The sequence below is a fragment of the Microcaecilia unicolor genome, chromosome 6 (genome assembly GCF_901765095.1).
Source record: "Microcaecilia unicolor chromosome 6, aMicUni1.1, whole genome shotgun sequence".
In the NCBI taxonomy this organism is placed as follows: domain Eukaryota; kingdom Metazoa; phylum Chordata; class Amphibia; order Gymnophiona; family Siphonopidae; genus Microcaecilia; species Microcaecilia unicolor.
The window spans coordinates 6,087,808-6,114,381 of record NC_044036.1 but is presented as its reverse complement, the minus strand read 5'-3'; the positions used below and the strand labels follow the sequence as shown (position 1 = coordinate 6,114,381).

The following is a 26,574-nucleotide window of genomic DNA, read 5'->3' as shown; positions in this document are numbered from 1 at the left end:
GGTGGCCCTTCCCAGTGCTGTAAATTTACCACCGCAGTATTGGAGATTGAAGGCCCCTCATTGTTAAAGCAAAGCATTGGTCTTTAGGATACGTCAGGTTTTGTAAGTAGACTATACTCTATAAATTCAGTGGGGCAATTTCTCTCAGTCCCTCCCCCTCTCAAAACCTCACTACTACACAGACACCTTCCAACTAAATTAGGTTAAACTCCTGAGCACATCAGTCTTTTCTCATCCTCAGGTTCATTATGTCACTGTTACAGCCCCCTTTCCCCTGAGCCTCAGTGGGCCCTCCCCAGGCCTATCTTGAGGAATCTTGGCGGTCTAGTGATCTCTTCAGGGGCCAGAAAGAAACCCGCTGCTCTGCCCAGCGGCAGTGGCGCTGCTTCTTCAATGTCTCAGCAGCCATTTTGAAGAAGTAGTGCAGGGCAGAGGAGCAGCAGGCAGGAAAAAGTAGGGTTCTTTCCTGTCCCTGAAGAGGCCACTAGACCACCAGGGCTCATTAAAGTAGGTCCCAGGAGGGTCCACTGAAGGGCAGCCAGCCAGCCAGCCTTTTATCCCCATTACTGCGGGAGGACCATAGTTTTGGCTCTGTTCCTGCAGCAATATGGCATACGGTTCTGCTGTTACTGTGGTATTCCAAAAATGTTCCTCATTGCTGCAGTAATGATTACTGTGTTAGTTCTGTATTGCACAGTGCTCTTTTTAATGGTAACATTTACAATCATTTATTGTCTCCATCTGCTGGTAGAAGGGCATAATACCCGGGTCTGGTGGACAATAAGAAAACTGTTTATCAGCACAGGGTGCTAAATTCTGAAACTGTGGCATTGACTTTGCGCTATGAATTTAAAATTGGTCACTAAATCAGCACTATTCTCTTATGGTAGTGAGAACAGAAGTGTAATTTTGTGAACAAACTTTGTTTCTAGGATAGAGAATGGTGTCTTAGGGAATGCTTTGGAAGGTGTACCAGAGGATGAAGATGGAGAGAAAGCAGATGATTCTAAATTGCAGAATAATGAAGATTTGAACGGTATGAACAGCATGTGAACTACAGGGATGTAAAACACTGCTCTTTGTAGAAAAGCGAGTATTTGATCATTTAACCCTATGAGATCTTGTCTCATTGGGCTATAGATGTTAAGCTTACCCTTGTTAGTCCTTTGCTGGCCATTTAACTGTCCTTAATGTCTAACTTTGGCCTTAAGATGGTCATGCCCACTGCAGCAGCTAACCTTCAGTGTTTGATATACTGGCACATTTCATTGCTAAACTGCTTTACTTAAGACTGCTAAGCTTATCTGACTATGAACCAGTTCATTTTAGATCTTTAGCCTTAAGGATTAGCCACACAGTTCTGCAAGTTCTTTTGATCTTAATGGCATACTACTAATTGCTGTATATTTTGCAGACTGTTTAAAGACTAGAAAGTTTCAGGGTGGTCATTAAAACTCTGTACAGGTGTTCTAGCTAATTGGGTGTTTGTTGACTGTTAGAGCTACAGTTTAATCCAGCTTGACTCTTCTAAAATAATTTTTTGTATGATGCAGCTTAATTAGACATGTCTGCCCTTCACAATGAATCTGATAAGATCCAGGATCAGTTTAAGCAGATAAGCTTGGTATGTCTTGCATGTCTGCTAAATAAGCATTTAGGAAAATTGTTAAGAAAAACTGAGGTGTCAGTGAGCTTAGATCCTAGGTTCTGTTTGCACTAGATTTGGTTTGCATCTAATGGGGCAGGGGGTTACTATAAATGCCAGAAACCAAATTTTGTGCTTTCACTAAAATGGAAGAAATGTTTATGCTTCATGTCCCTTAACCATATAGAAGAAGAAAGGCAGGAGTTGAGAGAGCAGGTTTATGATGCCATGGGGGAAGCAGAAGATCAGCCAGAGGACATCACTTCAGAACTTAAAACAGAATCTGTGAACAATGTGGATAAGGAAGCAAGCAATGTAGAAACCAAAGGCATGGTAGAAGCTGTGGAGAGCAGTGAAGCCTTGTTAGATGCTACTACAAAGAAAGTGAAAGAGGAAGACTTGCCTGAGAAGGGAGAGGAGGTGGCTGAAACATGTCAATCAAGATTGCTGCAAGATGGTGAGAGAACAGCTGAGAGCACAGAAGAGATGGGGGTGCCTCCTAAACCTGAGGAACATAAAGCTATATCAGAAAATCAAGACACAGCTGATGGCAAGATGACATCTGTGACATGCTCTTCAGTGGCTGATAAAAGTCCTTGCCTTAAAGAGGAAAAGGATGAAGGGACAGAAATGAATACTGCTTTGGTGAATGCCAAAGGTGACATTATTCCTGGGGAAAGCAATGAAGCCAATGACGTGAAGCCTGAAGTGACTGCAAGTACAGAAGAGAAGGGAGGGGAGGAGAGTGAGCAGAAGGAAGAGGAAGAAGGTAACACTGAGCACAGGGGATATGGATGGTTACATTAATTTTGTTGAACACGGTCTTCCATTCAGAAGTTTTCAGTCCTTTTGGGGAAGTTAGTGAGGAATGCCAGGTTGGCAGAGTGCCATCAAATTTGTCTAGTTTTTGAACCTTTAATTGCTTTAACAAATTTAGCTTGTATGACTCTGCAGTTATGTAGTTCAATGAATGTCTGAATGGGGGGGGGGGGGGGGTGGGTACTTGTATATATGTGGCTACCTGTTCTCTAGTCAAAATGGATCCTTCCTGTTTGGGCACCATGCTTCATGTTCATCCTTCTCTAGTCACACAGACACAACATCTAAGGGGCATTGCAGCATACTTTTAGCTATGGCTTGCTTTGGGGCTATTCACTCAATTTTAGAATTGGAATACTAATTGTGCGCTGTTGCTCTTCACACTTGAGTGTCAGGGTCTTGCGGAGTGGAATCTTTTTTTTTTCCTTTTCCTGCTAATAAAACAATTTGTGTTCTTAGGTTCTGAGGCCAATCACATTTTGTACTAGTTTGGGTTGCCTGATAACTGATTTAATCAGCTTCTAAAGTTTGAAGCAATATAATTCAGTAGAACATACTCTAGGGAACTTTTGTCAAGTAGGTTAAGCAAGGGGTAATCTGCTTCTACCAGTCTTGGCTGGTGTCTTCCCTTAAGCATTTTGTTCATACCAAACTTTCTGTGCCTGTGATGCCACTATTGGCAGGCACATGATCCTTTGATGCCTACATTGTTTTCCATGTTGCTGGCCTCCTCCTGCCTTCTGTGGAGCCCATGCAAGACTAATTCTACATTGCAGCCCACCCAGGACATGACCCACAGTTTGGGAAGCCCTGCTGTAAGTGGATGTTTTCATGATTAAGCTGCAGCACACAATTACTATTTGATGTGAAAGCCTTTTGAGTTGTTAAGCGGGACATCTGCATGCCATTCTAGCTGAGTCCAGACCGCTTGTGAAGCATATTGAAGCGGACATATAATGGGTGTCTACTCAATTTAAGTGATTGTCTTGTGACCTCTTGTAGTAGCTGATGGGACATTCAGCTGAAGTGAGGTTTTGGTTTTTCCAGGCTATGGCAAAAAACTGTCAAGTAGCTTGCTAATCTCTTGGTCTTGCCTTGCAGAAGAAGCAGAGGTTTCAGAAGAGGATAAGGAAAATGAAGATACTGAGGAGAAGGTGAGATCTAATGCTTAACAATGCATGTGGCAGTGGTTGATTGTTTTCAGAGAACTCTGAACTACACACACTGTAGTGTACAAAAGTGCTGTATCTGGCAGTCAGAATAAACTTCCTTGTTTTTAGGAGAATGAAGAGGATGAGGTTGGAAATCTGCAGCTGGCCTGGGAGATGCTAGAGTTGGCAAAAGTCATCTATGGAAGGTAGTGTTGAGCATGCCACCTTAAAGCTTAACACCAGTAATAGATCCCACTTGAGTAGGCATCCTGGTGTATTCATAGTTTTCATTCTGCATGGTTTGTGCATGTCTTAACCAGACCTAAAGTATGTTTTTTTCCACACGTATCTTGCAATGCTGTCAACTTTACTTTTCAGGAAGAAAACCAAAGAAGCACAGTTACATGCTGCTCAGGCCCATCTGAAGCTTGGGGAGGTCGGTGTGGAATCTGGTAAGACTGACCTCGGGCAAGGCACTTTGTATGTCACTTACTGTATTTCCCCGTCCTCAGAGGGCCTATATTCAGGTATAGTAATTAATATGCCTTGAGCTAAATCTAGTTATGCCTGAAGATGTCTGGCAGCATCTTGAGTTTATGAAAATGCCCTTGAATTTTGTTGGCATGTAGGGTAAGGATTACAGACACTATTTCTTGGTAACAGTATCCTCTCCAGACAGTTGGTACCATAATGGAGTAGGATGCATGGAATGCATGCTGCCGTGCAGTAATAGCTAGTCATCTAGTCTGTAACTGTTACTCTTTCCATACCCTATGCATCTTTTCCTGTTCTAGTTCCTGTGCTCTAATGCCCACAACACCAGTGACAGATCTGGTAGAAGTACTTGACTGCTTAGGTGCAGTTGGAAAGCCAGCTGTTTCCCTCTCATCCAAAGGTTTTTAAAAAATTGTTTTATAATTGCTCTGATACCCCCACCTATTCATTTGCCACAGGTATTGAGACAGATCTTGCCTTAAGTAAACCTGACTTTTTCCGGAGTAAAATATTTTCAGATACTGAAACCATTGGGCACAGATGGCAAGGTATGCCAATCTGATATGTCTTCTTGATGACCCTCTTGTATGTGACTTGCCTGCTGCTATGTATACATCTGGTAACCACTTAATGGAGCAAATTCAGAGATTACAAGTTATTCAAAATGTAGCAGCAAAATTTATCCTATGGGGATCGAAATTTGATCACACCAAACCATTGTTACATGAACTACATTGGCTCCCTGTCTTTCAGAATTGAGTTTAAAGTATTGTCATTTATATTTAGGATATTGTATGGGCTATGTCCCACTTAATTGCAGCAATATCAGTATATCAGCCTTCACGGTCATTACGATCCACAAGTGAACTGCTTCTAGTATATCCATCTCGTTCATTTTGTAGATTAGTCACAACCAGAAATAGAACTTTATTTGGTAAAGCTCCAGATTTATGGTGTAATCTACCATTAGAGATTACAAAAATAACATTTTTACAATTTCGATGTGCTATAAAAATGTGGTTATTCCAAAAATATCTTTAAACTGAAATTACAGAATATCTCTTAATTGATGCCTTAGAGGGTATGATAGATGTGATTTTAAAATGTGTAATTTTTGTAAGACTTTATATATTGTATTGTAACCTGTTAGAACCGTAAGGTAAAGCGAGAGATAAATGCTGGATGATTACTATTATTGTGGGTTGACTTTTTTTTTTAATTGTAGGCAGCATTACATACACATATCTCCTTGCATTCAAAATTGACATTTCCCTTATTTTAGCATTCCTTTTGCCATTTGCTTCCCTCAGTTGGTGCTTGAGGTAGACTAGGAAGTGTGCTATTCGTCCCTGCTTATGGGAATGGATTGGCATGACAGTTCAGGAAGGGAATGAATAGTGGTGGTCTGCCCCCTTACTTTCCATGAGCACTAGGCCAGTTAAAGAACTTGAGTTATGTCCATTGACCAGCGGGTAGAGAGAGTACAGAATTATGCTGTGCAGCTCCAACAATTCAATGGTGGTCTCGCCAATGGATAGTTCTCCCTGGACAGCGTATCTTGCAGCCACACAAATGAAGTGACGTCACTGACCCGGACCAATACCAAAGCGTTAAGCTTAAAAAGCTATCACAATATTCGCGCGTGCAGATTCCCACTCTAGTCCATACTATATACCATCAGGCAAGAACCGCCCCTTTTCTTTATGTGCTGACGGTCAGACCCGCTGACTCAATACTCTCCAGTGTAGTTTTCTCGCGATAATATATATATATTTTTTTCTTTAATTTTTCTTTTCTTCTCCACAATTTCACTCCTTTGTTAAGGAATTCAATTTGGCAATTTTTTCTCTTCCCTATCATGTTGGCAAAGAAACAGGCCTTCAAACGCTGCAAAGACTGTAATAATAAAATGTCTAACTTAGATCCTCATGATCAGTGTGTTCGCTGTCTGGGGAAAGCACAATTAGATTCCAACTGTGACAAGTGTGCTAGCATGCTCCCTTGAGCACGAAAAATTAGAGATCTTAAAATGACAGCCATTGTCGATGAGTTACCTCATCAGACATCCTCTAAACAGCTTGGTAAGAAAACACTCCGACGAACCTCTGCCTGGTAAAAGTTCAGAGGGTGCAGTTTGTATCATGAATCAGCAGCCTGTTCAACACCTGTTGTTTTCTCCTTTGTCTCTGCCACCACAACTTACTACTTCTGTTGTCAGTGCTGAGACTCAGATTCAGGACACGCCCCCTATATCTCCTCCATCAGGGCTGACAAAATCTTCTGCTAAACGATCTAAAATGCTCACGGATCTTCAGCACGGCACGAAATCTTCACTCTCATCGGCACCGATCTGACTTTTTTTAGTGCCTCCTCACCACAGAGCTCACTCTCATCAGCACCTTCATTCTCTGCACCGAACGAGCTCTTCTCCTACTCGTCGGCACCGACAGCTCCTCCCATTCTCATCGGGCTGGCTCCTCCCACTCTGAGGTAGCTCCTCCCCTTCTCATTGGAACTGATCTAGCTCCTCCCCTTCTCACCAGCATAGTGCTTCCTCTCAGCAATTTTATGGCTCCTCTTCTCCTTCTCATACTCGAACCACTCCAAATCAGATATCATCTCTCTCTGCAGAATGCAGACAGGATTTAAACAATCAAGTGGTGTCTCCTAAGCATAACTCAGTAGTTTTAGGCACAATGTCTACCGACAATATCTCCTCTTCTTTTCAAGTGTCACAATCTAATCAAGATATTCTCCATCTCCTTCGTGATTTTTTATTAAAAAATCAGAACCAGCAGTCTCACCAGCAGCGCTAGACTTCTCAGGTACCTTCAGACTCGGCAGCTGCCTTCTCACGTTCTGCTCCTTCATCTCATAGGAAACGTTCATGGTCAGTGTCTACATCAGAATCCATGGCAGCAGAAATTTTTTCGGATTATGAATCTTCTCTACATTCTCAGGGTCACTCTAGGTGGTGGTCTCCTGATAACCATTCTGATCATGATGCGGGCAGTCTGGGTTTACCTTCTGACCCCTCTCCTCTGCAACCATCTAAGTCATCTCAACCTTTGATCCACGATCAAAGAAGCTACAAGGAAGCACCAAAGGAAATAATAGCATTGCCATTACACGATGTCCTCGTGGATCAACATAAACTTGTTTGGTCTACTCCCTTCACATCTACGCCTACAAAATGTCTAGATACAAAATACAAGGTCCAGGATACTTTGGGATTTGGTAAGCCGCAGCTATCTCATCAATCTATAGTAGTTCATTCAGCCATGCGTAAGCATAAGAGCTCATGGGACCGTTCTAATTTTCCACCAACTAAGGAAATGAAGCTCATGGACTTGTTGGGCAAGAAAGTGTATCAAAGTGCCATGCTGAATGCCCGGATAGGGCTTCATATTTTTCATTATATTGACTATCAATTCACCATACTGGACAGTTTGTCTAAAGTGGTTGATTCTCTCCCAGCTACAATGCAACCTCAACTGCAACCATTACTCCAAAACCTGGAAGAATGTGCAACTAATTTAATCAGAGCTGCCCACAATTCTTATGACACTTCAGTTAGAGGTGCTGCGATGGGCATTTCCACAAGACGTTTGGCTTGATTAAAGGTGTCAGATCTCCGCGAAGGTGTTCACAACTGGGTAGCTGATGCTCCTTGTACAGGGGACAATCTCTTTGGTGATAGGGTTAAAGACATTATCGATAACATCAAACAGGATTACACAACTCTAGATACTTTAGAAGATGACAATCTTAACCAGCCTAGATCTTCTTTTCAATGTTCATCATATGTCACTTCTAAAAGGAGATACAATTCTCGTAAACCGTACCCTTTCAATAGATACAACTCTAACTATAAATGCAACAATAAGCCAAATAGGCCTCAGCAGTCAGTCATATAGAGAACACCTAAGCCAGCGCCCACTATGGCGCCCAAACCCTTATCTTCTTTTTGACCTGGCAGTTGCCATAGACCTACCAGTTGGAGGCCATCTTCAATTTTTTGCTCCTCAGTGGTCTCTTAATCACTTTAGACAAATGGGTCCTTTTCGATTGTACACCAGGGATACTGTCTTCACTTTGCGATTCCTCCGCCTCACACACTCATTGTCACCTCTCAGGTTCCTTCCTGTCACCTTCATCTGCTTCAGGAAGAAATCTCCAGTCTCCTGCATATCAATGCAATCGAACCGGTACAGGAATCTCACCGGAACATAGGATTTTATTCCAGATTTTCTTATTCCGAAAAAGAATGGTGGTCTACGCTCTATTCTGGATTTAAGATCCCTAAACAAATTCTCAGAAAAGAAAAATTCGGAATGACAACTCTCCAAATGATACTCCTGCTTCTAGATCAAAATGCCTGGCTGGTGTCTCTTGACCTTCAAGTTGCATATTTACACATTCCTATTCACCATTAGTCCAGAAGGTATCTTCGTTTTCAAGTGGATTCTCATCATTATCAATTTCGAGTTCTCCCGTTCGGCATCTCCAGCGCCAAGGGTGTTCACAAAATGTGTGATCACGATCATAGCCCATCTTCGTCAACGGAGAATAACAATTTTCCCTTATCTAGACGATTAGCTCATCTCATCACCAACTGCTCAAGACGCTCTCCAAACACTGCAGAAGGTCACCTCTCTCCTCAAGATTCTTGGGTTCTTCATCAACTCGGAAAAATCTCAGCTCCTTCCAGTTCAACGACTTGAGTTCATAGGAGCAGTTCTTCATACACCTCAGATGCTAGCATACTTGCCTCTCAGCAGAGCCACGCAAATTCACATTCTCATTTCTCACCTGAATCATGTATCGTTCACCACGGATGAGACATTATTAGTTCTTCTGGGTCATATGCTGGCTGGTATACCAGTAGTACCTTTAGCAAGACTACATATGAGGCCTTTACAGTGGCACCTGAGGGACTGATGGATCCAAGCTTTTCATCCCATGTCAACAAAGATAGGACTTTCTCACAGTCTGAAAACTTCTCTGCAATGCTGGACTGTCACCCCACATCTCCTTCAAGGTATGCTGTTTTGGCCTCCTCTACCTTCAATTTACCTAACCACCAATGCATCCAAACAGGGGTGGGGAGCACATATGAACTCTTACAAGACACAAGGTCTTTGGACTCAAGAAGAGACATCATACAGTATCAATCTCCTGGAGCTGCGAGCCATCAAGTTGGCTCTTCACGCGTTTCACACTCACCTCTCTCATCAACAAATTCACGTTCAAACGGACAATCAGGTGGCAATGTACTATATCAACAAGCAAGGGGGTTCCGGGTCCCGACAGCTGTGCATGGAAGCTCTACATATCTGGCATGTGGTCTTAGGTCTCCAGGCCACGATCTCAGCATCCTACCTACCCGGGGTGCAAAATGCCTTAGCGGATTCACTCAGCAGAAAATTACAGCCACAAGAGTGGTCACTCAAGACCACTGTTACACACGCTCTCTTCAGCAAGTGGGGTCAGTCCCTCATCGACCTGTTTGCGTCCCCTCTCAATGCCAAATGTCTCAGATTTTGCTCAGTTTCCCAGTCCGAACAGAATAGCAGAAGATGCTTTCCAGATTCCATGGACAGAAGGCCTTCTCTATGCCTTTCTTCCAATTCCACTCATTTCCAAAACACTCCAGAAGGTGAAATTGGAAAGAGCGTCTCTTTTGTTGATAGCTCCTTAATGGCCAAGACAGGCATGGTTCACGTTTCTCCTAAACCTAACTTTGCGGCCCCCACTTCCACTTCCGCTGGATCCGGATCTGATAACACAACAACAAGGCAGTCTTCTTCACCCAGACGTCGCATCTCTGCACCTCAAGCTTGGCTGATAGGTCCCAATCGAGCATGATATTCTCACAGGGCGTTCTTACAGTTCTCGCCTCTAGAAAAGAATCCACTCTGAAATCTTACACAGCAAAATGGAAGCATGTCTCCAGCTGGTGTTTCCGTTGTCATCTCCACCCTGGCACTGCTTCTCTATCTCGTGTCTTAGATTATCTTCTCCATCTTTCGAAATCAGGGTTAACATACTCGTCGATAAGACTTAATTTGTCAATTCTCTGTGTTCCATGACCCGGTGGACGATTTGACCCTCATGCAACATCCTGTTTCAAAAAGATTCCTTAGAGGACTCATGCACCTTTACCCTCCGATTTGTCCACCAACTCCAGCATGGGATCTTAATTAGTGCTGAATGCGCTTATGACTTCTCCTTTCAAAGACTTCACAGCACGGAACTCAGATACCTTACTTGGAAAACACTGTTTTTAGTAACTTTGACTCAGCACGCCGAAGGTAGCAATTCAAGAGATATTTTCAAAATATCAGTCATAAACTAGACAATCTCCTTTGTCCATATTACTGAATTTTCCCAAACTTCATATATTAACTGCTCTTACTGCCAAGGCTTCTACTTTTAAATTCAAAATTATTTTTTATCAAAGATCCATCTGTAGCTTGCAATGTGGACTGTGAAAATTGCAGAAAGATCTTAGAAAATTGTAGGTCTGGGAATCCAAATAGCAGATAGTAACATAGTACATGACGGCAGAAAAAGACCTGCACGGTCCATGTAGTCTGCCCAACAATTTAAACTCATATGCCACCTGCTGGCTAATGGACACACCAGGGGCGTATCTGTAATGGGGACACGGGGGCCAGGGCCCCGTAGTTTTGGCCCTGGACCCCCCTACCGACGGCCCTCGCAACCCCCCTCTCGCCGCCTACCTTTGCTGGTGGGGGACCCCAGCCCCCGCCAGCCAAAGCCATCGTCCTTCGTTCGTTTGTTTTCTTCTTACTGAGTCTGACTCGTCTCTGACGTCCTGCACGTACACAACGTGCAGGACGTGTGTAGGACGTCAGAGTCAGACTCAGAAGAAAACGAACAGACTGGTTCGGCTGGCGGGGGTTGGGGTCCCCCGCCAGCACAGGTAAGCGACAGTGAGCGGGGGGGGGGGGTCGAGAGGGTCGTCGGGCGGGCGACAGTTGTTGGAGGTGGTTCTGGCGGTGGCGGCGGGGGGAGGGGGTGGTGGCAATGGCAGGGGGATGGCGCCAGGGGGGATCACTGGGGGGGGAGGGGCTAAAATGTGCCCCCTCACCTCGGCTCTGGACCCCCCTACCGGCGAAGTATTCACCTCTGCTCTGGACCCCCCTACCGGCGAAGTCCAGATACGCCCCTGGGACACACAACCCACAAGTTCTTGAATTCCTTTGGTGCTACTAAAGGAAAGAAAATTAGCAGATTAAGGCCTAACTTCTCCATTATGCTGCCCCTGTCAACTGTTTGTCTCATCACTGTATAGTTGATCCTGATTAAGTGGTTTGGAAATACAAGAAGCACACATTCTGGTTTCTCTCAGACTAGCTGGAGTAGAGCTTCATGCAGGCAGGGATGGGGTTACAACTGCCCATTCATGCACTATTTTGTCCCTAGATATTGACCTGTTGGTCACACTTTATCTTCTGTTCTCCCCCCCCCCCCCCCCCCCCAAAAAAAAAAAAAAAAAAATCTTATACAAGGTAGTGGGAACACTTTTTGCTTTAAAAAATTAAACTTGTGTCTTGCTTTAGCCACTAAATGAGTTGTCGATAGCATTGTGGTGTCAGTCTGACCTGGGAAGCAGTAATTTTCAGGGTTTTAAAAGTACCTTTAAATTTGCCTTGCAGAAAACTATTCACAGGCAATTGAGGACTTCGAAGCTTGTCTCTCACTACAAAAGCAGCATTTAGAAGCTCATGATAGACTCCTTGCTGAGACACATTACCAGCTGGGACTGGCATACCATTATAATAACCAGAACAAGGAAGCTGTCCTGCAGTTCACGGAGTCAGTGGGTGTTATCGAAAAGAGGATGGGTGAGTGAGCACTGCATAATATGCCTCGTTATTGAATATGACTGTTGAGGATATGGGACTAATAATAACTATTATAAATGGAGTCTTGTATGATTCTCTTCAGATCCTTGTTGTGTTTGATTATAGGATAATTTTGGTTTGAACACTGAAGTCTAGGCACCAGAAAAAAAAAATGAATATTTTGATTCCCTCCCTCTACCCCAACCTAACAGAACCAATAGTTAATCCACTTGAGGAGTAAAATATACTAGTAGCCACAGGAAGTTTTGAACTTTCCTGTAGTCTTTCCTAGTCATCTGTAACCATCTGGCAAAAGGATGTGCCACATGCAGCTCTTCACATTGGTTGCTGAAGGCAGAATATTGACACTCTAGATATGGCATCCTTTCCAGGTTGTCTTTAATGAGATGGACTCGTGTGCAGGTGCCAGTATCATGGAGAGTAGCGTTTTCGTTACCATCAGGGGGAAGTCTTCAGCTGGCGGAGCTTGGGATCCCCACCAGCTACCACTAAATGTGTGCTACTGTTGGGTGGACCTGAGCCCTGGGGCCCACCCAGGCCCACCTGTGGCTACGCCACTGCTGTGCAGAGCCAAGCAGTCTGACCATGTCACTCCACGTTAGGAGTCACGGACCAAGAAAGTGATCTAGGTGTCGTCATTGATGATACGTTGAAACCTTCTGCTCAGTGTGCTGCTGTGGCTAAGAAAGCAAATAGAATGTTAGGTATTATTAGGAAAGGAATGGAAAACAAAAATGAGGACATTATAATGCATTTGTATTGCTCCATGGTGCGACCGCACCTCGAATATTGTGTTGAATTCTGGTCGCCACATCTCAAAAAAGATATAGTGGAATTAGAAAAGGTGCAGAGAAGGGCGATGAAAATGATAAAGGGGATGGGACGACTTTCCTATGAGGAAAGGCTATAAAGCGGCTAGGGCTTTTCAGCTTGGAGAAAAGGCGGCTGAGGGGAGATATGATAGAGGTCTATAAAATGAGTGGAGTTGAACGGGTAGATGTGAAGCGTCTGTTTACGCGTTCCAAAAATACTAGGACTAGGGGGCATGTGATGAAGCTACAATGTAGTAAATTTAAAACTAATCGGAGAAAAGTTTTCTTCACTCAACGTGTAATTAAACTCTGGAATTCGTTGCCAGAGAATGTGGTAAAGGCGGTTAGCTTAGCGGGGTTTAAAAAAGGTTTGGACAGCTTCCTAAAAAGTCCATAGATCATTATTAAATGGACTTGGGGAAAATCCACTATTTCTGGGATAAGCAGTATAAAACGTTTTGTACTTTTTGGGGGGGGGATCTTGCTGGGTATTTGTGACCTGGATTGGCCACTGTTGGAAACAGGATGCTGGGCTTGATGGACCTTAATGTACTTATGTACTCTCCTCATTCGCTTATATTGGTTACCTGTTCATAATAGATGTCGGTTCAAAGTCTTATGTCTCACTTAGGCATTACATCTTAGATCCCCATCCTATCAATTTCCTGTACCACCTCCTGTCCACTATGCTCACTCGACTCCCACTGACTAGTGACCCCTTCTCCAAGAATGGTCATTATGACTCCACCCATACCTCTGTGTTTTTCTTTTTCCCCCTTTTATGGAATAATCTGCCTCCTTACTTTAGGTCCAAATTATTCTTCCCTAAATTTAAGACACCTCTGAAAACTCACTTGCCCTCTGATGTTTAGATGCTGTCTGATATCTCCTTGCCAGTGTGCTGATTTAATCATGTCCATGAGCTGTTGTGCATGGCCACTAATTGTGCACTTTTTCTCCCCCAGCTATGCTTACGGAACAGCTTGACAACCCTGAAGGTGATTCTGCTCCACACAAGAAAGAAATGGAGGAACTGAAGGAGCTACTTCCTGAAATACAGGAAAAGATAGAAGATGCTAAGGACGCTCAGAAAAGCGGAAAAGTCTCTGAACTGGCCCTTAAAGTTACTTTAGTAAGTCTTTTTTAATTTCCTTCCCAGTGTTAGATTCCTCTGCAAGGGTAGCCTTTTCCTGGCTCCAGTGTAAAAAAAAAAAAAATCCTATCCCCTATTAACAGCTGCTTACATTTTAAACTCCTGGGCCCTGAAGAACTCCTTTCCCCATGTGGGTGCTAGGCTTGGGAACTCTTAGTTACTGTGAAGGAAGCTTTCTTGTGATCTTCCAGCTAAGCAAACATTTTGGAGGGAAAAAAACTACCTAGTGTACCACTGAGCCTGCAGCTTTTTCAGGGACCCCTCTGCTCTGTGTCTCTGTTAACTTTTGCCCTGGGCTTCTCCCCTGCAAACTTTTTGCCCAGGACCATCTCTTCCCTTTTCTAGAACAGCAGCCATTTTAACCTTTCTTCCTAGCATTTTGCAGTGCTGCTAATTCCTTTCAGCTATGGAAGGTCCAGACTGCCAAACACATTCTTAAGGCTTTCTCAGCTTTTCTTTTGAACTGAAAGGGCCCAATGCCTTCTGGGAAATGTAGCTCTCCAAATGTGAAGAATCTTTACTTCCTCCTTGCTCATCACAAATCATATCCCTGGTTGTGTTGTGCAGATAAGCAGTTTCATTTATGCCAAGCACAGGCAGGGTAGGGTGGTAGTCCAATGTCTTAAGATACCTAGCTACCTGAAGGTTGACGTTTCTTGGTGTGTACCACCTGGTACTGGGTACATCTGTGGTTTTATTGTTCATGAATGTTTGTAAATTTTTTGCTTACCAAAGAGAGCCTGAATCCGAGAGAGAGATCTAGTCACACATGTCATTTATTAGGGCTGCAGTTCAATTAAAATTTTTAATCGTGATTAATCATGTGATTAAAGTTGGGTGTAACCAGCTGTTAATGGGGGGGACGCATTTCCTCCCCCCCCCCTCTCTACGTTAGATATCATACTGATGCCAGTCGAAGAAATCCACTGCCAAAGTGTCCCTCTTCCTCCTTGTGCTGCCTCAAGAGCAAGGAAGTCAGTGGGGTGCCTCCAGCTGCTGATGCCGGCACTCCCCAAGCAGGCACCCCACTGACTTCCTCGCTTCTGAGGCAATATGAGGAGGAAGAGGTGCTCATGGGTACAGTCTCTCTGGATGCATTGGCTAGCACTACCTCTACAGTGCTCTCCGGTAGAATTGCATCTCACGGCACTAGCTCTGGTCATAACAGTCATGCTAGAGACAGTGTCCCCAAGCCTAGTCACCTGGGTCTTGTTCACAGTTGAGTGCTGTAGCGTTGTGGAAATCCATCTGCTTCCTTGCTTGATGAATAGCCAGTAACCTTTTGTGCTGCGGCAACTGTGTGGGTCGCCTTCATGGTACTGGAGGCACCCATGAAAGTTGCTAGCTTTGGTGCAGGAACTGGAATGCTCTTTAGTGCAGGCTTGGGATTATCTGGGCAATCCGCTTTGAAATGTCCTGTGCGCCCATACTGATAAGAGCACTCATGCCTAAAGTCTTTAGGTTTTTGGGGAACACTGGAGGGTTGCAAGGATATTGGCTTAGGACCCTGGCTGCCCTTAGATCCCTGCTGCTGTGGATAAGAATGGCTTCTCTTTACCAACCAGGGATGGTTAGCCCTAGAGATGTCGGCCAACTCAGCCACCTTCTCAGGAGTGTAGGGCTGGTGATCTTGAACATGTTCCCTCACCTCTGGATAACAGCGCTGCAGAAACTGTTCCAGGACCATCAGGTTTTGGCAGTCCTCCAGGGTTTTAACTTCAGCTCCACTGATGTTGGAATCTTAGCTGAATCACAAACTCTGTGATTATCTGCCCCCTTTTGTAAAATCTGAAACTTTAGTCTATAGGTCTCAGGGGTAATGGCATAACTGTTCAACAGGGCTTTGTGCACCTCCTCAAACTGGGAGCACATCTCTATGGACAGTCCTTGGAATGCCTCAAATACTTTACTAGTGAGCTTTCCTCCCAGATAGCGCACCCAGTCTGTCTGAGGAATCTCACTGAGGTGGCAAATTTCTTCAAAGGCAGTTAGATATCCATCTGTGTCACCTCTGCTATCGTAACTGCAAAAAGTTGGGCCCGATCCGGGCTGCGGATCCTGCCTCGGCCTTGGCTCGGGTTGGGCTGGAGCTTTGGATATGAGCCTTTTCCATCTCCAGCTTTAATTTCTGCATCTGGAACTCATGCTCCTCACACTGCTGTTGCTCTTCTTGTTCCTCTTGCCGCTGCTAGAATTCACACTCTTCACGCTGCCATTGGTCTTTCTTTTCCTCTCACCGTTGTCACTCTTCCTTGTAGATCTGCCGGATCTTCGCTGGTGTGGCATCTGGCCCTGCTAACTCACGGGCCTCTACCCATAAGGGTTATGCTCTCCCCACTGGAGAACTCTGCGCAGGCCGGTCCTGCAGCTTCTCCCTGCTGAGGTCATCTGGTTGCTCTTGTGTTAGGACAGGCATCTTCATTGCGTGCTGGTCGCTGCCAGTTGCCACCAGCACGCTGCTAATCTCCTAGCCCTACCAAAAAGAAACTCTGAACAGGAAAGGGACCCTTTTACTGCTGAACTTGGTTCACATTGTCTCTCTGTCTGGAGGTTACAAAAAAAAAAAAAAAGCAAAAAACCTCTGAACCGCTCAGTGGATGGTGACCCTCACGCCACTCACTGAGCCTGACAATCCCACCACACTGTCACCAAAAAAAGGACAAGGTTTGTCATGAATCGCCTAACCACCCGGCTGGAGTTACCCCACGGCCACTTAGAGGGTCTGTCCCCAGCACCTGCCTCTCGTGCTCTACGCTAGCACCCACAGACTGGATCACAACTGTTTCTGGGAGAGTCTCCCGCTCTCAAATTAGTATTGAAGTTGGGATACAGAATATTGTGGCTCATATGATCATTTTATAAGATGATGTGGGCTCAGGAGACACCATTACTTTATAATCTGCATTGGTTACCAGTAGAACTTAGGGTCCTATTCGAAGTTTAGGGGTTGATGGCTTTACATGGGATAGTTCTGGGATACTTTTAGTCCTGCCTAAAAGCTGTTTTGACACAAACCTTGCATTCTAGGTATGTTTTGATGTTCACTTCCCCTCATCTAGGGGGTTTTGATTAATGCACTCTCCATCACAGTTTTTTTTGGGTGTGGTGCTGATTTTTGTGGAACAAGCTTCTGATTTTGAAAAGTTTGGTTATATATTGTTTCATCATCAATTGAAAACATGGCTTTTTTATCATAAATATTTTGGTTTTTTGGAACTATGATGGGGGGGAGGGTTTTTATGTGATGCAATATGTAACTGTTTTATGTATTGTTCCCCATCCTATACAGCCTTTTCGGCTAAAAGAGCGGGTTATAAAAATACATTTAATTAAATTTATGTACCAGATTAAAGCAAATTATTCTCCCCCACCCCCTTCCCCAGATTGGCAGCTCTACCTCTGACTTCGCACAAACTGGTGTAGTTTCAAACGTAAGTCTAAAAACAATTGTTGCCTTACATCTCTGACAGTGTGCAATAGAGGTGCATTAATCAGCTTTTGTTGTCTGCAGTCCAGTGTTGAATTGACTGCCTTTGGACTTGTGGCCTGTGGGTGGATTTGGGGAGGGAGCAGGAAGAGGGTCACAAAGCTTTTCCTGTTCAGGGAAGCACACAGCCCAAACTTTTGATTTTGGCACCAAAACTGAAATCTGGTCAGCTTTAGTGGCAAATTAAGTAACTAACTTTTTAAAAATGTTTGATGGTTTAGCTAGGTTTTTAATCCTTAGGGGGGCTGAGTATTGGTGGATGGGAGAACAGAAGTGGGGCAGTACAAGCATGATACCTTGTTTTCTCTCTTCACATATATGTACTATGTTTTTATTTTATCATTCTAACACTAATCAGACTGATTTAGTAAACATGTAAAACATGATACATTACTGAGCTAGTAATTTCTATAGGGCCATTATGTAAAGGTACTTATTTGTGTCATGGGGAAAATTAGTAAGTTTCGCTAATTCAACGAGAGTGATTTTTGGTCACTTGACCACAGTAGACTTTTTTTTTCCTTTAACAGATTCCAGTAAAAAGTATAGATGGAGCAGCGTCGTCAAACTGTGTTTCAGATATTTCTCATCTTGTCAGGAAAAAGGTGAGTGAAATAGTCCGTCATTGGATAGTGTAGGCCCTTTCTGGCCCTGCTGTAGGGTGACTGCAGTGCATAGGTCAGGGCTTGGAGCATGACTTGACTAAGTTTAAAGCTAGTAATGCAGTATGCATTAGCTGTGGTGGGGTGAATCAGCTTGCCATTAGAGGAAGATTGTAGTAGTTTGGTGTTTGTTTTGTGTTTTTTTGTTATGTAACATGACAAGCATTGGAAAGTCTGAAGCTAGGTCTGGATTTAACAGGGCTTTAGCTGCAGTTTATATAGGATATAGATTCCTTGATCTGCAATGGCCTTGGTACAGGACTAGAAGCTGGCCCTTGAGAACATGCTTCAATAAATAACTTCAGTAGCAATAGGGCTACTGGCAGTGTCTAATTTCTCCTTGATACTCAGTTTTCCTTTCCACTGGGAGCCAGCAGGTCTATCCAGCTGGAGAGGGTGCCAAATTTTGATTAGTTGTAAACCCAGAAAGACACATCCATTTTTCTAATGGCTATATTGATATTCCTACGCTATTTCTGGCTGCCCTCTCCCAGCATAGCAATACTTTACGTACCTTAATATCTGTGTGCTTGCAAATGAACACTGCCACCACCAGGAAGGGAGAATGGGGTTAACAGGGATGAGTATGCAACTGAGACTAGATGAAAAAGAAAAGCAAATGTTTGCTGCATTTTGTTGTGCGGTAGTCTCCTATCCCATTCACACTGAGCTTCTCGTGCTCCAATCTGGCAAAGTAGTGGTGTGGTTCGTTTGCCAGGCTTTTGGTTAGTTGGTAAAACCTAACTATAAAGGGAATGCTTTGTTGGAAGGGTAATAAATAATGTCCAGTTTGCCACATCCCCTCAATGATGGGCCAGCCTGCTGGAGCTGCTGCATGCTGTAAATATACTGTGCATAGAAAGCAAGGGCAATTACTCAGACTACTCCTGTATGTGAAGTGGGGTGGGGAATCTCTGGAGCCCAAGTCTCATCAGGAGAAATCCGCTTTTTGAAGGAAAAGCCGTGCATAAGACTTGAATATTTTTTCTGCAGAGGAAACCAGAAGATGAAAGCCCCAGGAAAGACAATGAAGCTAAGAAACTTAAGCAGGAATCAGTTGTGAATGGTGGAGGTGGTGGGGATGCTGTCGCACTCAGTGGAAACGATGGGGCAGAAAAAGTACAAGAGGTGGGCAGTTAGATACCAGAGTTTCATACACATTTCCTTCAACATAAAAATTGTGTCCAGTCCTTCCCACTGACACTGGGAGCCTTCCAGTGCATGCAAACCTGCTTTTTTTTTTTCCTATGTATCCAGATAATGTCCTAATCATGTCTGTGATGGCCTTCCTCTGTGGAGAAGAGCAATGCAGAGCATGGTACTTGGAAGATGTTCCTAGTCTCTAGTGGCTTTGAGTAGTAAACAAGGTTTTCTTGGCGTCCCTCTATACAGGCCTAGACAGATGAGTTATGCACTCAGATCAGGTGGGTGGAGACTGAACTACAGACTTCTGGTGGAGCCTATAAGTTAGCTGTGAAGTCCCTCCCAGAGTCGCTATTTCTCAGTCTTCCAGCAGGTGGTAGAAGTGTGAGCCTTTGCAGCCTTGACTGGTCTGGTAGGCCTGGGGATTCCTAGTTCTAAGAAAGGAAAAAAAAGTTACTGGGGTCAGCAGTGTTTGTAACTCATTCTGGCTCCTAATTTTTCTGCTTCTCTCCTAAGGCTTCTTAGCTGCTGGCTGGGGCTGTGGCCCATGGGGGTCACACTGTGCCCTAGGGGTTGTCAAATCCAGGTGGCTGGGTCCCCTCCCCCCTTCCCTCTTTATATCTCCTGGTTCCTTGGCCCTGAGCAGTTCCTTTCTGTTTCTGGAGGTCCTTTTGTGCCTTGGCCCCTTGGTGCTGTCAAGGGACCTTGAGTGCCTGGGAGGTGAGCCTCATCTTCACTCAGTGTGTGGTTTAAATAAAGAAAACAGAATCCTAAACAAAGTTTGTGGTTTGGCAGTGCTCTGCAGTCTTTTTGTTTTGTTCAGTTTAGCAGCACCCAGGCTTTGCCTTGCAGGCAGTTTTCAGCAGTGTTCTCACACCCTCCTCCCCCCCTCCCCATTTTCCTCCCTTAGCTCTTGACTTCATTTCTAGCTAGTTTTCAGTTGAGCTATAGTCCTCCTGTGGATGCTTACACTTCTGAGCCAGACTTATTCTGAGTTCCCACTTCCCTTAGTCTTGAAGAGGCCTTTTAGCTTGTTTGCTTTCTGAACCAGTATTTCTGCTGTTTGTCAAGTTGGGGGTGCTTTTCAGCTTTTTGCTTCTCAACCAGTTGATATCTAGAGTGCCTTGTTTGGCTGTAGCTCTTGTTACAAATACAATACAAAAAAAAAAAAAAAAGTGGCACTGAGGTATCCCCCCCCCCCCCCCATCCGATCATTGAAGCCTTCTTTAGAGGGCTGTATGGTGAGTTTGTGCCATTATTTTCTCAAAGCAGTGCATGCAAATCTGTCATGAATATTCATTGTGGATATCCTGAAAACCTGACAGGCTGGAGTGCCTCCAGGAACAGGTTTGGGAGCCATGGACTTAAACTGTGTAGAAGTGAGCAGTAGTTTATCACACTGTGTTATTCGGCTTTGCACGGTTTGGTTCCTGTGAGCAAGTGCGTGGAGTTCTAGAATTTTCAGGTTTCCAAGGAAGCCATTAACAGTCCCTCAGCCTTTGTGTTTGGCTCTTGTGAGCGAGTGCATGGAGTTCTAGAATTTTCAGAGTTCCATGGAAACTGTGAACAGTCCTTCAGCTTTGCAGTGTTTGACTCTTGTGAGCGAGTGCATGGAGTTCTAGAATTTTCAGGTTTCCAAGGAAGCCATTAACAGTCCCTCAGCCTTTCAGTGTTTGGCTCTTGTGAGCGAGTGCATGGAGTTCTAGAATTTTCAGGTTTCCATGGAAACTGTGAACAGTCCCTCAGCCTTGCAGTGTTTGGCTCTTGTGAGCGAGTGCATGGAGTTCTAGAATTTTCAGGTTTCCATGGAAACTGTGAACAGTCCCTCAGCCTTGCAGTGTTTGGCTCTTGTGAGCGAGTGCATGGAGTTCTAGAATTTTCAGGTTTCCATGGAAACTGTGAACAGTCCCTCAGCCTTGCAGTGTTTGGCTCTTGTGAGCGAGTGCATGGAGTTCTAGAATTTTCAGGTTTCCATGGAAACTGTGAACAGTCCCTCAGCCTTGCAGTGTTTGGCTCTTGTGAGCGAGTGCATGGAGTTCTAGAATTTTCAGGTTTCCAAGGAAGCCGTGAACAGTCCCTCAGCCTTGCAGTGTTTGGCTCTTGTGAGCGAGTGCATGGAGTTCTAGAATTTTCAGGTTTCCAAGGAAGCCATTAACAGTCCCTCAGCCTTTCAGTGTTTGGCTCTTGTGAGCGAGTGCATGGAGTTCTAGAATTTTCAGGTTTCCATGGAAGCCATTAACAGTCCCTCAGCCTTTCAGTGTTTGGCTCTTGTGAGCGAGTGCATGGAGTTCTAGAATTTTCAGGTTTCCAAGGAAGCCATTAACAGTCCCTCAGTCTTTCAGTGTTTGGCTCTTGTGAGCGAGTGCATGGAGTTCTAGAATTTTCAGGTTTCCAAGGAAGCCATTAACAGTCCCTCAGTCTTTCAGTGTTTGGCTCTTGTGAGCGAGTGCATGGAGTTCTAGAATTTTCAGGTTTCCAAGGAAGCCATTAACAGTCCCTCAGCCTTTCAGTGTTTGGCTCTTGTGAGCGAGTGCATGGAGTTCTAGAATTTTCAGGTTTCCAAGGAAGCCATTAACAGTCCCTCAGCCTTTCAGTGTTTGGCTCTTGTGAGCGAGTGCATGGAGTTCTAGAATTTTCAGGTTTCCAAGGAAGCCATTAACAGTCCCTCAGCCTTTCAGTGTTTGGCTCTTGTGAGCGAGTGCATGGAGTTCTAGAATTTTCAGGTTTCCAAGGAAGCCATTAACAGTCCCTCAGTCTTTCAGTGTTTGGCTCTTGTGAGCGAGTGCATGGAGTTCTAGAATTTTCAGGTTTCCATGGAAACTGTGAACAGTCCCTCAGCCTTGCAGTGTTTGGCTCTTGTGAGCGAGTGCATGGAGTTCTAGAATTTTCAGGTTTCCATGGAAACTGTGAACAGTCCCTCAGCCTTGCAGTGTTTGGCTCTTGTGAGCGAGTGCATGGAGTTCTAGAATTTTCAGGTTTCCATGGAAACTGTGAACAGTCCCTCAGCCTTGCAGTGTTTGGCTCTTGTGAGCGAGTGCATGGAGTTCTAGAATTTTCAGGTTTCCATGGAAACTGTGAACAGTCCCTCAGCCTTGCAGTGTTTGGCTCTTGTGAGCGAGTGCATGGAGTTCTAGAATTTTCAGGTTTCCAAGGAAGCCGTGAACAGTCCCTCAGCCTTGCAGTGTTTGACTCTTGTGAGCGAGTGCATGGAGTTCTAGAATTTTCAGGTTTCCAAGGAAGCCATTAACAGTCCCTCAGCCTTTCAGTGTTTGGCTCTTGTGAGCGAGTGCATGGAGTTCTAGAATTTTCAGGTTTCCAAGGAAGCCATTAACAGTCCCTCAGCCTTTCAGTGTTTGGCTCTTGTGAGCGAGTGCATGGAGTTCTAGAATTTTCAGGTTTCCAAGGAAGCCATTAACAGTCCCTCAGTCTTTCAGTGTTTGGCTCTTGTGAGCGAGTGCATGGAGTTCTAGAATTTTCAGGTTTCCAAGGAAGCCATTAACAGTCCCTCAGTCTTTCAGTGTTTGGCTCTTGTGAGCGAGTGCATGGAGTTCTAGAATTTTCAGGTTTCCAAGGAAGCCATTAACAGTCCCTCAGCCTTTCAGTGTTTGGCTCTTGTGAGCGAGTGCATGGAGTTCTAGAATTTTCAGGTTTCCAAGGAAGCCATTAACAGTCCCTCAGCCTTTCAGTGTTTGGCTCTTGTGAGCGAGTGCATGGAGTTCTAGAATTTTCAGGTTTCCAAGGAAGCCATTAACAGTCCCTCAGCCTTTCAGTGTTTGGCTCTTGTGAGCGAGTGCATGGAGTTCTAGAATTTTCAGGTTTCCAAGGAAGCCATTAACAGTCCCTCAGTCTTTCAGTGTTTGGCTCTTGTGAGCGAGTGCATGGAGTTCTAGAATTTTCAGGTTTCCAAGGAAGCCATTAACAGTCCCTCAGTCTTTCAGTGTTTGGCTCTTGTGAGCGAGTGCATGGAGTTCTAGAATTTTCAGGTTTCCAAGGAAGCCATTAACAGTCCCTCAGTCTTTCAGTGTTTGGCTCTTGTGAGCGAGTGCATGGAGTTCTAGAATTTTCAGGTTTCCAAGGAAGCCATTAACAGTCCCTCAGTCTTTCAGTGTTTGGCTCTTGTGAGCGAGTGCATGGAGTTCTAGAATTTTCAGGTTTCCAAGGAAGCCATTAACAGTCCCTCAGTCTTTCAGTGTTTGGCTCTTGTGAGCGAGTGCATGGAGTTCTAGAATTTTCAGGTTTCCAAGGAAGCCATTAACAGTCCCTCAGCCTTTCAGTGTTTGGCTCTTGTGAGCGAGTGCATGGAGTTCTAGAATTTTCAGGTTTCCAAGGAAGCCATTAACAGTCCCTCAGCCTTTCAGTGTTTGGCTCTTGTGAGCGAGTGCATGGAGTTCTAGAATTTTCAGGTTTCCAAGGAAGCCATTAACAGTCCCTCAGCCTTTCAGTGTTTGGCTCTTGTGAGCGAGTGCATGGAGTTCTAGAATTTTCAGGTTTCCAAGGAAGCCATTAACAGTCCCTCAGCTTTGCAGTGTTTGACTCTTGTGAGCGAGTGCATGGAGTTCTAGAATTTTCAGAGTTCCATGGAAACTGTGAACAGTCCCTCAGCTTTGCAGTGTTTGACTCTTGTGAGCGAGTGCATGGAGTTCTAGAATTTTCAGATTTCCATGGAAACCGTTGACAGTCCCTTGGCTTTTGGCTTCTTTGAGCGAGTGCATGGAGTTCTAGAATTTTCAGATTTCCATGGAAACCGTTGACAGTCCCCCAGTTTGTGCTGCACATGAGGCAGGAACTTAGGAGGGGGGAGATGGAATCTTAGAACATAAGAGTAGCCATATTGGGTCAGACCAGTGGTCCATCTAACCCAGTATCCTGTTTTCCAAACTTGGTCAGACGTTTAGGCTGCTCTCTGGACACTGAATCAGGTTGGCTGGAGTGCATTAAAGCAGTTACATTTCACAATAAATAAATGGACAATACAAGGCCAGTAGCTCCTTTTAGAGTGACGACTACCTTATAACCTCACTGGCTTATGCTTGTTTGTGATTAACACCTAATGATTTAGTCTTAGAGACACTTCAGTTTCCTTCTCAGGTGAAATTCAGTGTGGCTTTAGTCCTTTGATTTGCAAAGGTGCCTTTGTTTCCAGTTTACACCTCATCACAGAACATTGATTTTGCTTGCTTTCTCCTGAGGTTGCTTGGTGTTTTGAGGTCCTCTGGAGCTCTCTCTGATGAAATTTGGCCTGCTATTCTCAGATACTCGGCCCCTCTGTAATAGGACCGTTTCAGCTCTCTGCTGGTGTCTTCGAGAGATCGAGGCCAGTTTGCCTTTGAGCATTCTCACAGGGGCACAGAGAGAAGTCTCTGGAAAAGAGCTTTCAGATATGTTCTTTATTTCCTTTTCTCTTGAGTTTTGCTTCCTACAATACAGGTTCATGCTTTGGTCTACATTTTGGATGTACCTGGTCTCCTGGCAGTGCCAGTTGGTACGCAGCTTGCTGCATTGGCAAGAGTAGCCTGAAGGTTAGTGCAGTGAACAGAGGTCCTGAGAACTTGGTTCAATTCCTATTGCAGCTCCTTGTGAATCTGGGCAAGTCACTTAACCTCCATTGCCCCAGGTACCCCCCCCCCCCTTAGATTGTGCGCCTACTAGGGACAGAAAAAGTACCTGCATATAATGTGAGCAGTGCTGCGTATGTCCTGCAGCGCTATAGAAATTAGTAGTCCTGAGCTCGAGAAATTTCATACCCTTGCTTGTCATTTTCCAAGCAATTTTCCAGGGCTTTCATGGGCTCGAGAGAGTTTTTAGCCTCATTTTCAGGTAGTTTTGCCAACTTCAGTTCACTTATTTGGGCTTATTAACCAAGCTTAACATCATAGGTTCCACTGAAAATCTTCTCAGCATAGTTTTTGTTTTAATTCATTCAAGTTACCAGCTCGAGCGAGCTTGGCAGCCTGGACTCAGCTGAGCTTATCACCTTGAATTCACCAGCCTTAGCCTCATGTACTAGGTCCACCTTATTAGCATGGACTAAGCAGGGTTTATGTTTATGGGTTGTGGCAGGTTTTTCCTTTGCAGCACGGTTTTCCTGCATATTGTGTGGGCATTTGAAGCCATGGAGAGAAGGGTTAGGGGAGGTTGGTTAGTTCTTTCTGCTTGTTACGGTCATACTGACTCTGGGAGGGACTGCATAGCTAACTTATAGGCTCCACCAGAATTCTGTAGTTCAGTCCCCACCCACCTGCTGGTAGGAGTGCATAACCTATCTGTCTAGTCCAGTTTGGAGGGACTAAAGGAAAGCAAATTAGCAGGTAAGGTCTAATTTCTCCTTCCCTGCAGCATTAGTTTCTGTGCTGGCATTCTAATATAGCTACAATTTATACCTGCTCATAGGACTTTGACTAATGAGGCTGATTCATTCTTTCTTTGTAGGCAGAAGATCGTACACAGACAGAACCGGAAAGCACTGCCTGACTGCTCTGAATGTTGTCAGCTAAGGGAACTGGTTTTGTACATAATGTATTTTTTCACTTTTGGAGGAGAATTTTTTTTGTAAAACTTCAATAAAGATTGAGCAAAAATCATAAGAGTGGTGATTTGAATGACTGAAACAGATAGTAAAATCTTTGAAGTTTGAAAGCACAGTTGGCTGGGTATCTGTATATAATCTGGCTTCTTGCTAATCTACTTCAGTTACCTTTTTGATCCCAGGTCTCTTCATTACAAGCAAAGGAATGCTGCTGGTTCCATCAATCCTCAGTTTCTTTCTATAGATTGATTTCTCTTATCCTTTTAGTGTTTCAAGGCAAGTTACTGTATACTTCCCTATCCTTAGAGCAGTGCTTCTCAACTTTATTCTTGGGGCACACCAGGAGTCAGATTTTCAGGATTTCCAAAGTAATTATGTGAGAAGAGATTTGCATGTACTGCCTTCTTGATATGCATAAGAATAGCCATACTGGGTCAGACTAATGGTCTATCTAGCCCAGTATCCTCTTTCCAACTGTGGCCAATTCAGATCACAATTACCTGGCAGAAACCCAAATAGCAGCAAGATTCCATGCTACCAATCCCAGGGCAAGCAGTGACTTCCCCATGTCTGTCTAAATAAGACTATAGACTTTTCCGGGAACTTGTTCAAACCTTTTTTTTTTTTTTTTTAAACCAAGATAGGCTAATCACTACTACTACTACTTATTTCTATAGCGCTACTAGATGTACACAGCGCTGAACACTGGATATGAAGAGACAGTTCCTGTTTTACAGCCTAACTAGGACAAAAAGGACAAATAAGGGATAAGGGAATTACTAAGAT

General features: G+C 44.3%; 1 protein-coding gene across 4 annotated transcripts in view; it reads left to right on the top strand.

Annotated features, from left to right (window-relative positions):
• NASP (nuclear autoantigenic sperm protein) overlaps positions 1 to 25,840 on the top strand; it is an 84,742-nt gene extending 58,902 nt beyond the window's left edge. The window contains exons 5-15 of one of the 4 annotated variants that reach the window (XM_030206219.1): positions 933 to 1,036; positions 1,833 to 2,414; positions 3,566 to 3,618; positions 3,745 to 3,821; positions 3,994 to 4,067; positions 11,796 to 11,984; positions 13,783 to 13,949; positions 17,354 to 17,401; positions 17,988 to 18,062; positions 19,113 to 19,247; positions 25,692 to 25,840. In XM_030206219.1, coding sequence (XP_030062079.1) covers positions 933 to 1,036; positions 1,833 to 2,414; positions 3,566 to 3,618; positions 3,745 to 3,821; positions 3,994 to 4,067; positions 11,796 to 11,984; positions 13,783 to 13,949; positions 17,354 to 17,401; positions 17,988 to 18,062; positions 19,113 to 19,247; positions 25,692 to 25,733 — 1,546 coding nt within the window. In that variant the 3' untranslated portion in view covers positions 25,734 to 25,840. The remainder of the gene's footprint in view (positions 1 to 932; positions 1,037 to 1,832; positions 2,415 to 3,565; positions 3,619 to 3,744; positions 3,822 to 3,993; positions 4,068 to 11,795; positions 11,985 to 13,782; positions 13,950 to 17,353; positions 17,402 to 17,987; positions 18,063 to 19,112; positions 19,248 to 25,691) is intronic. The other 3 variants (XM_030206221.1, XM_030206220.1, XM_030206222.1) reach the window with 3 other exon arrangements.
• The last annotated feature ends 734 nt before the right edge of the window (positions 25,841 to 26,574 follow it).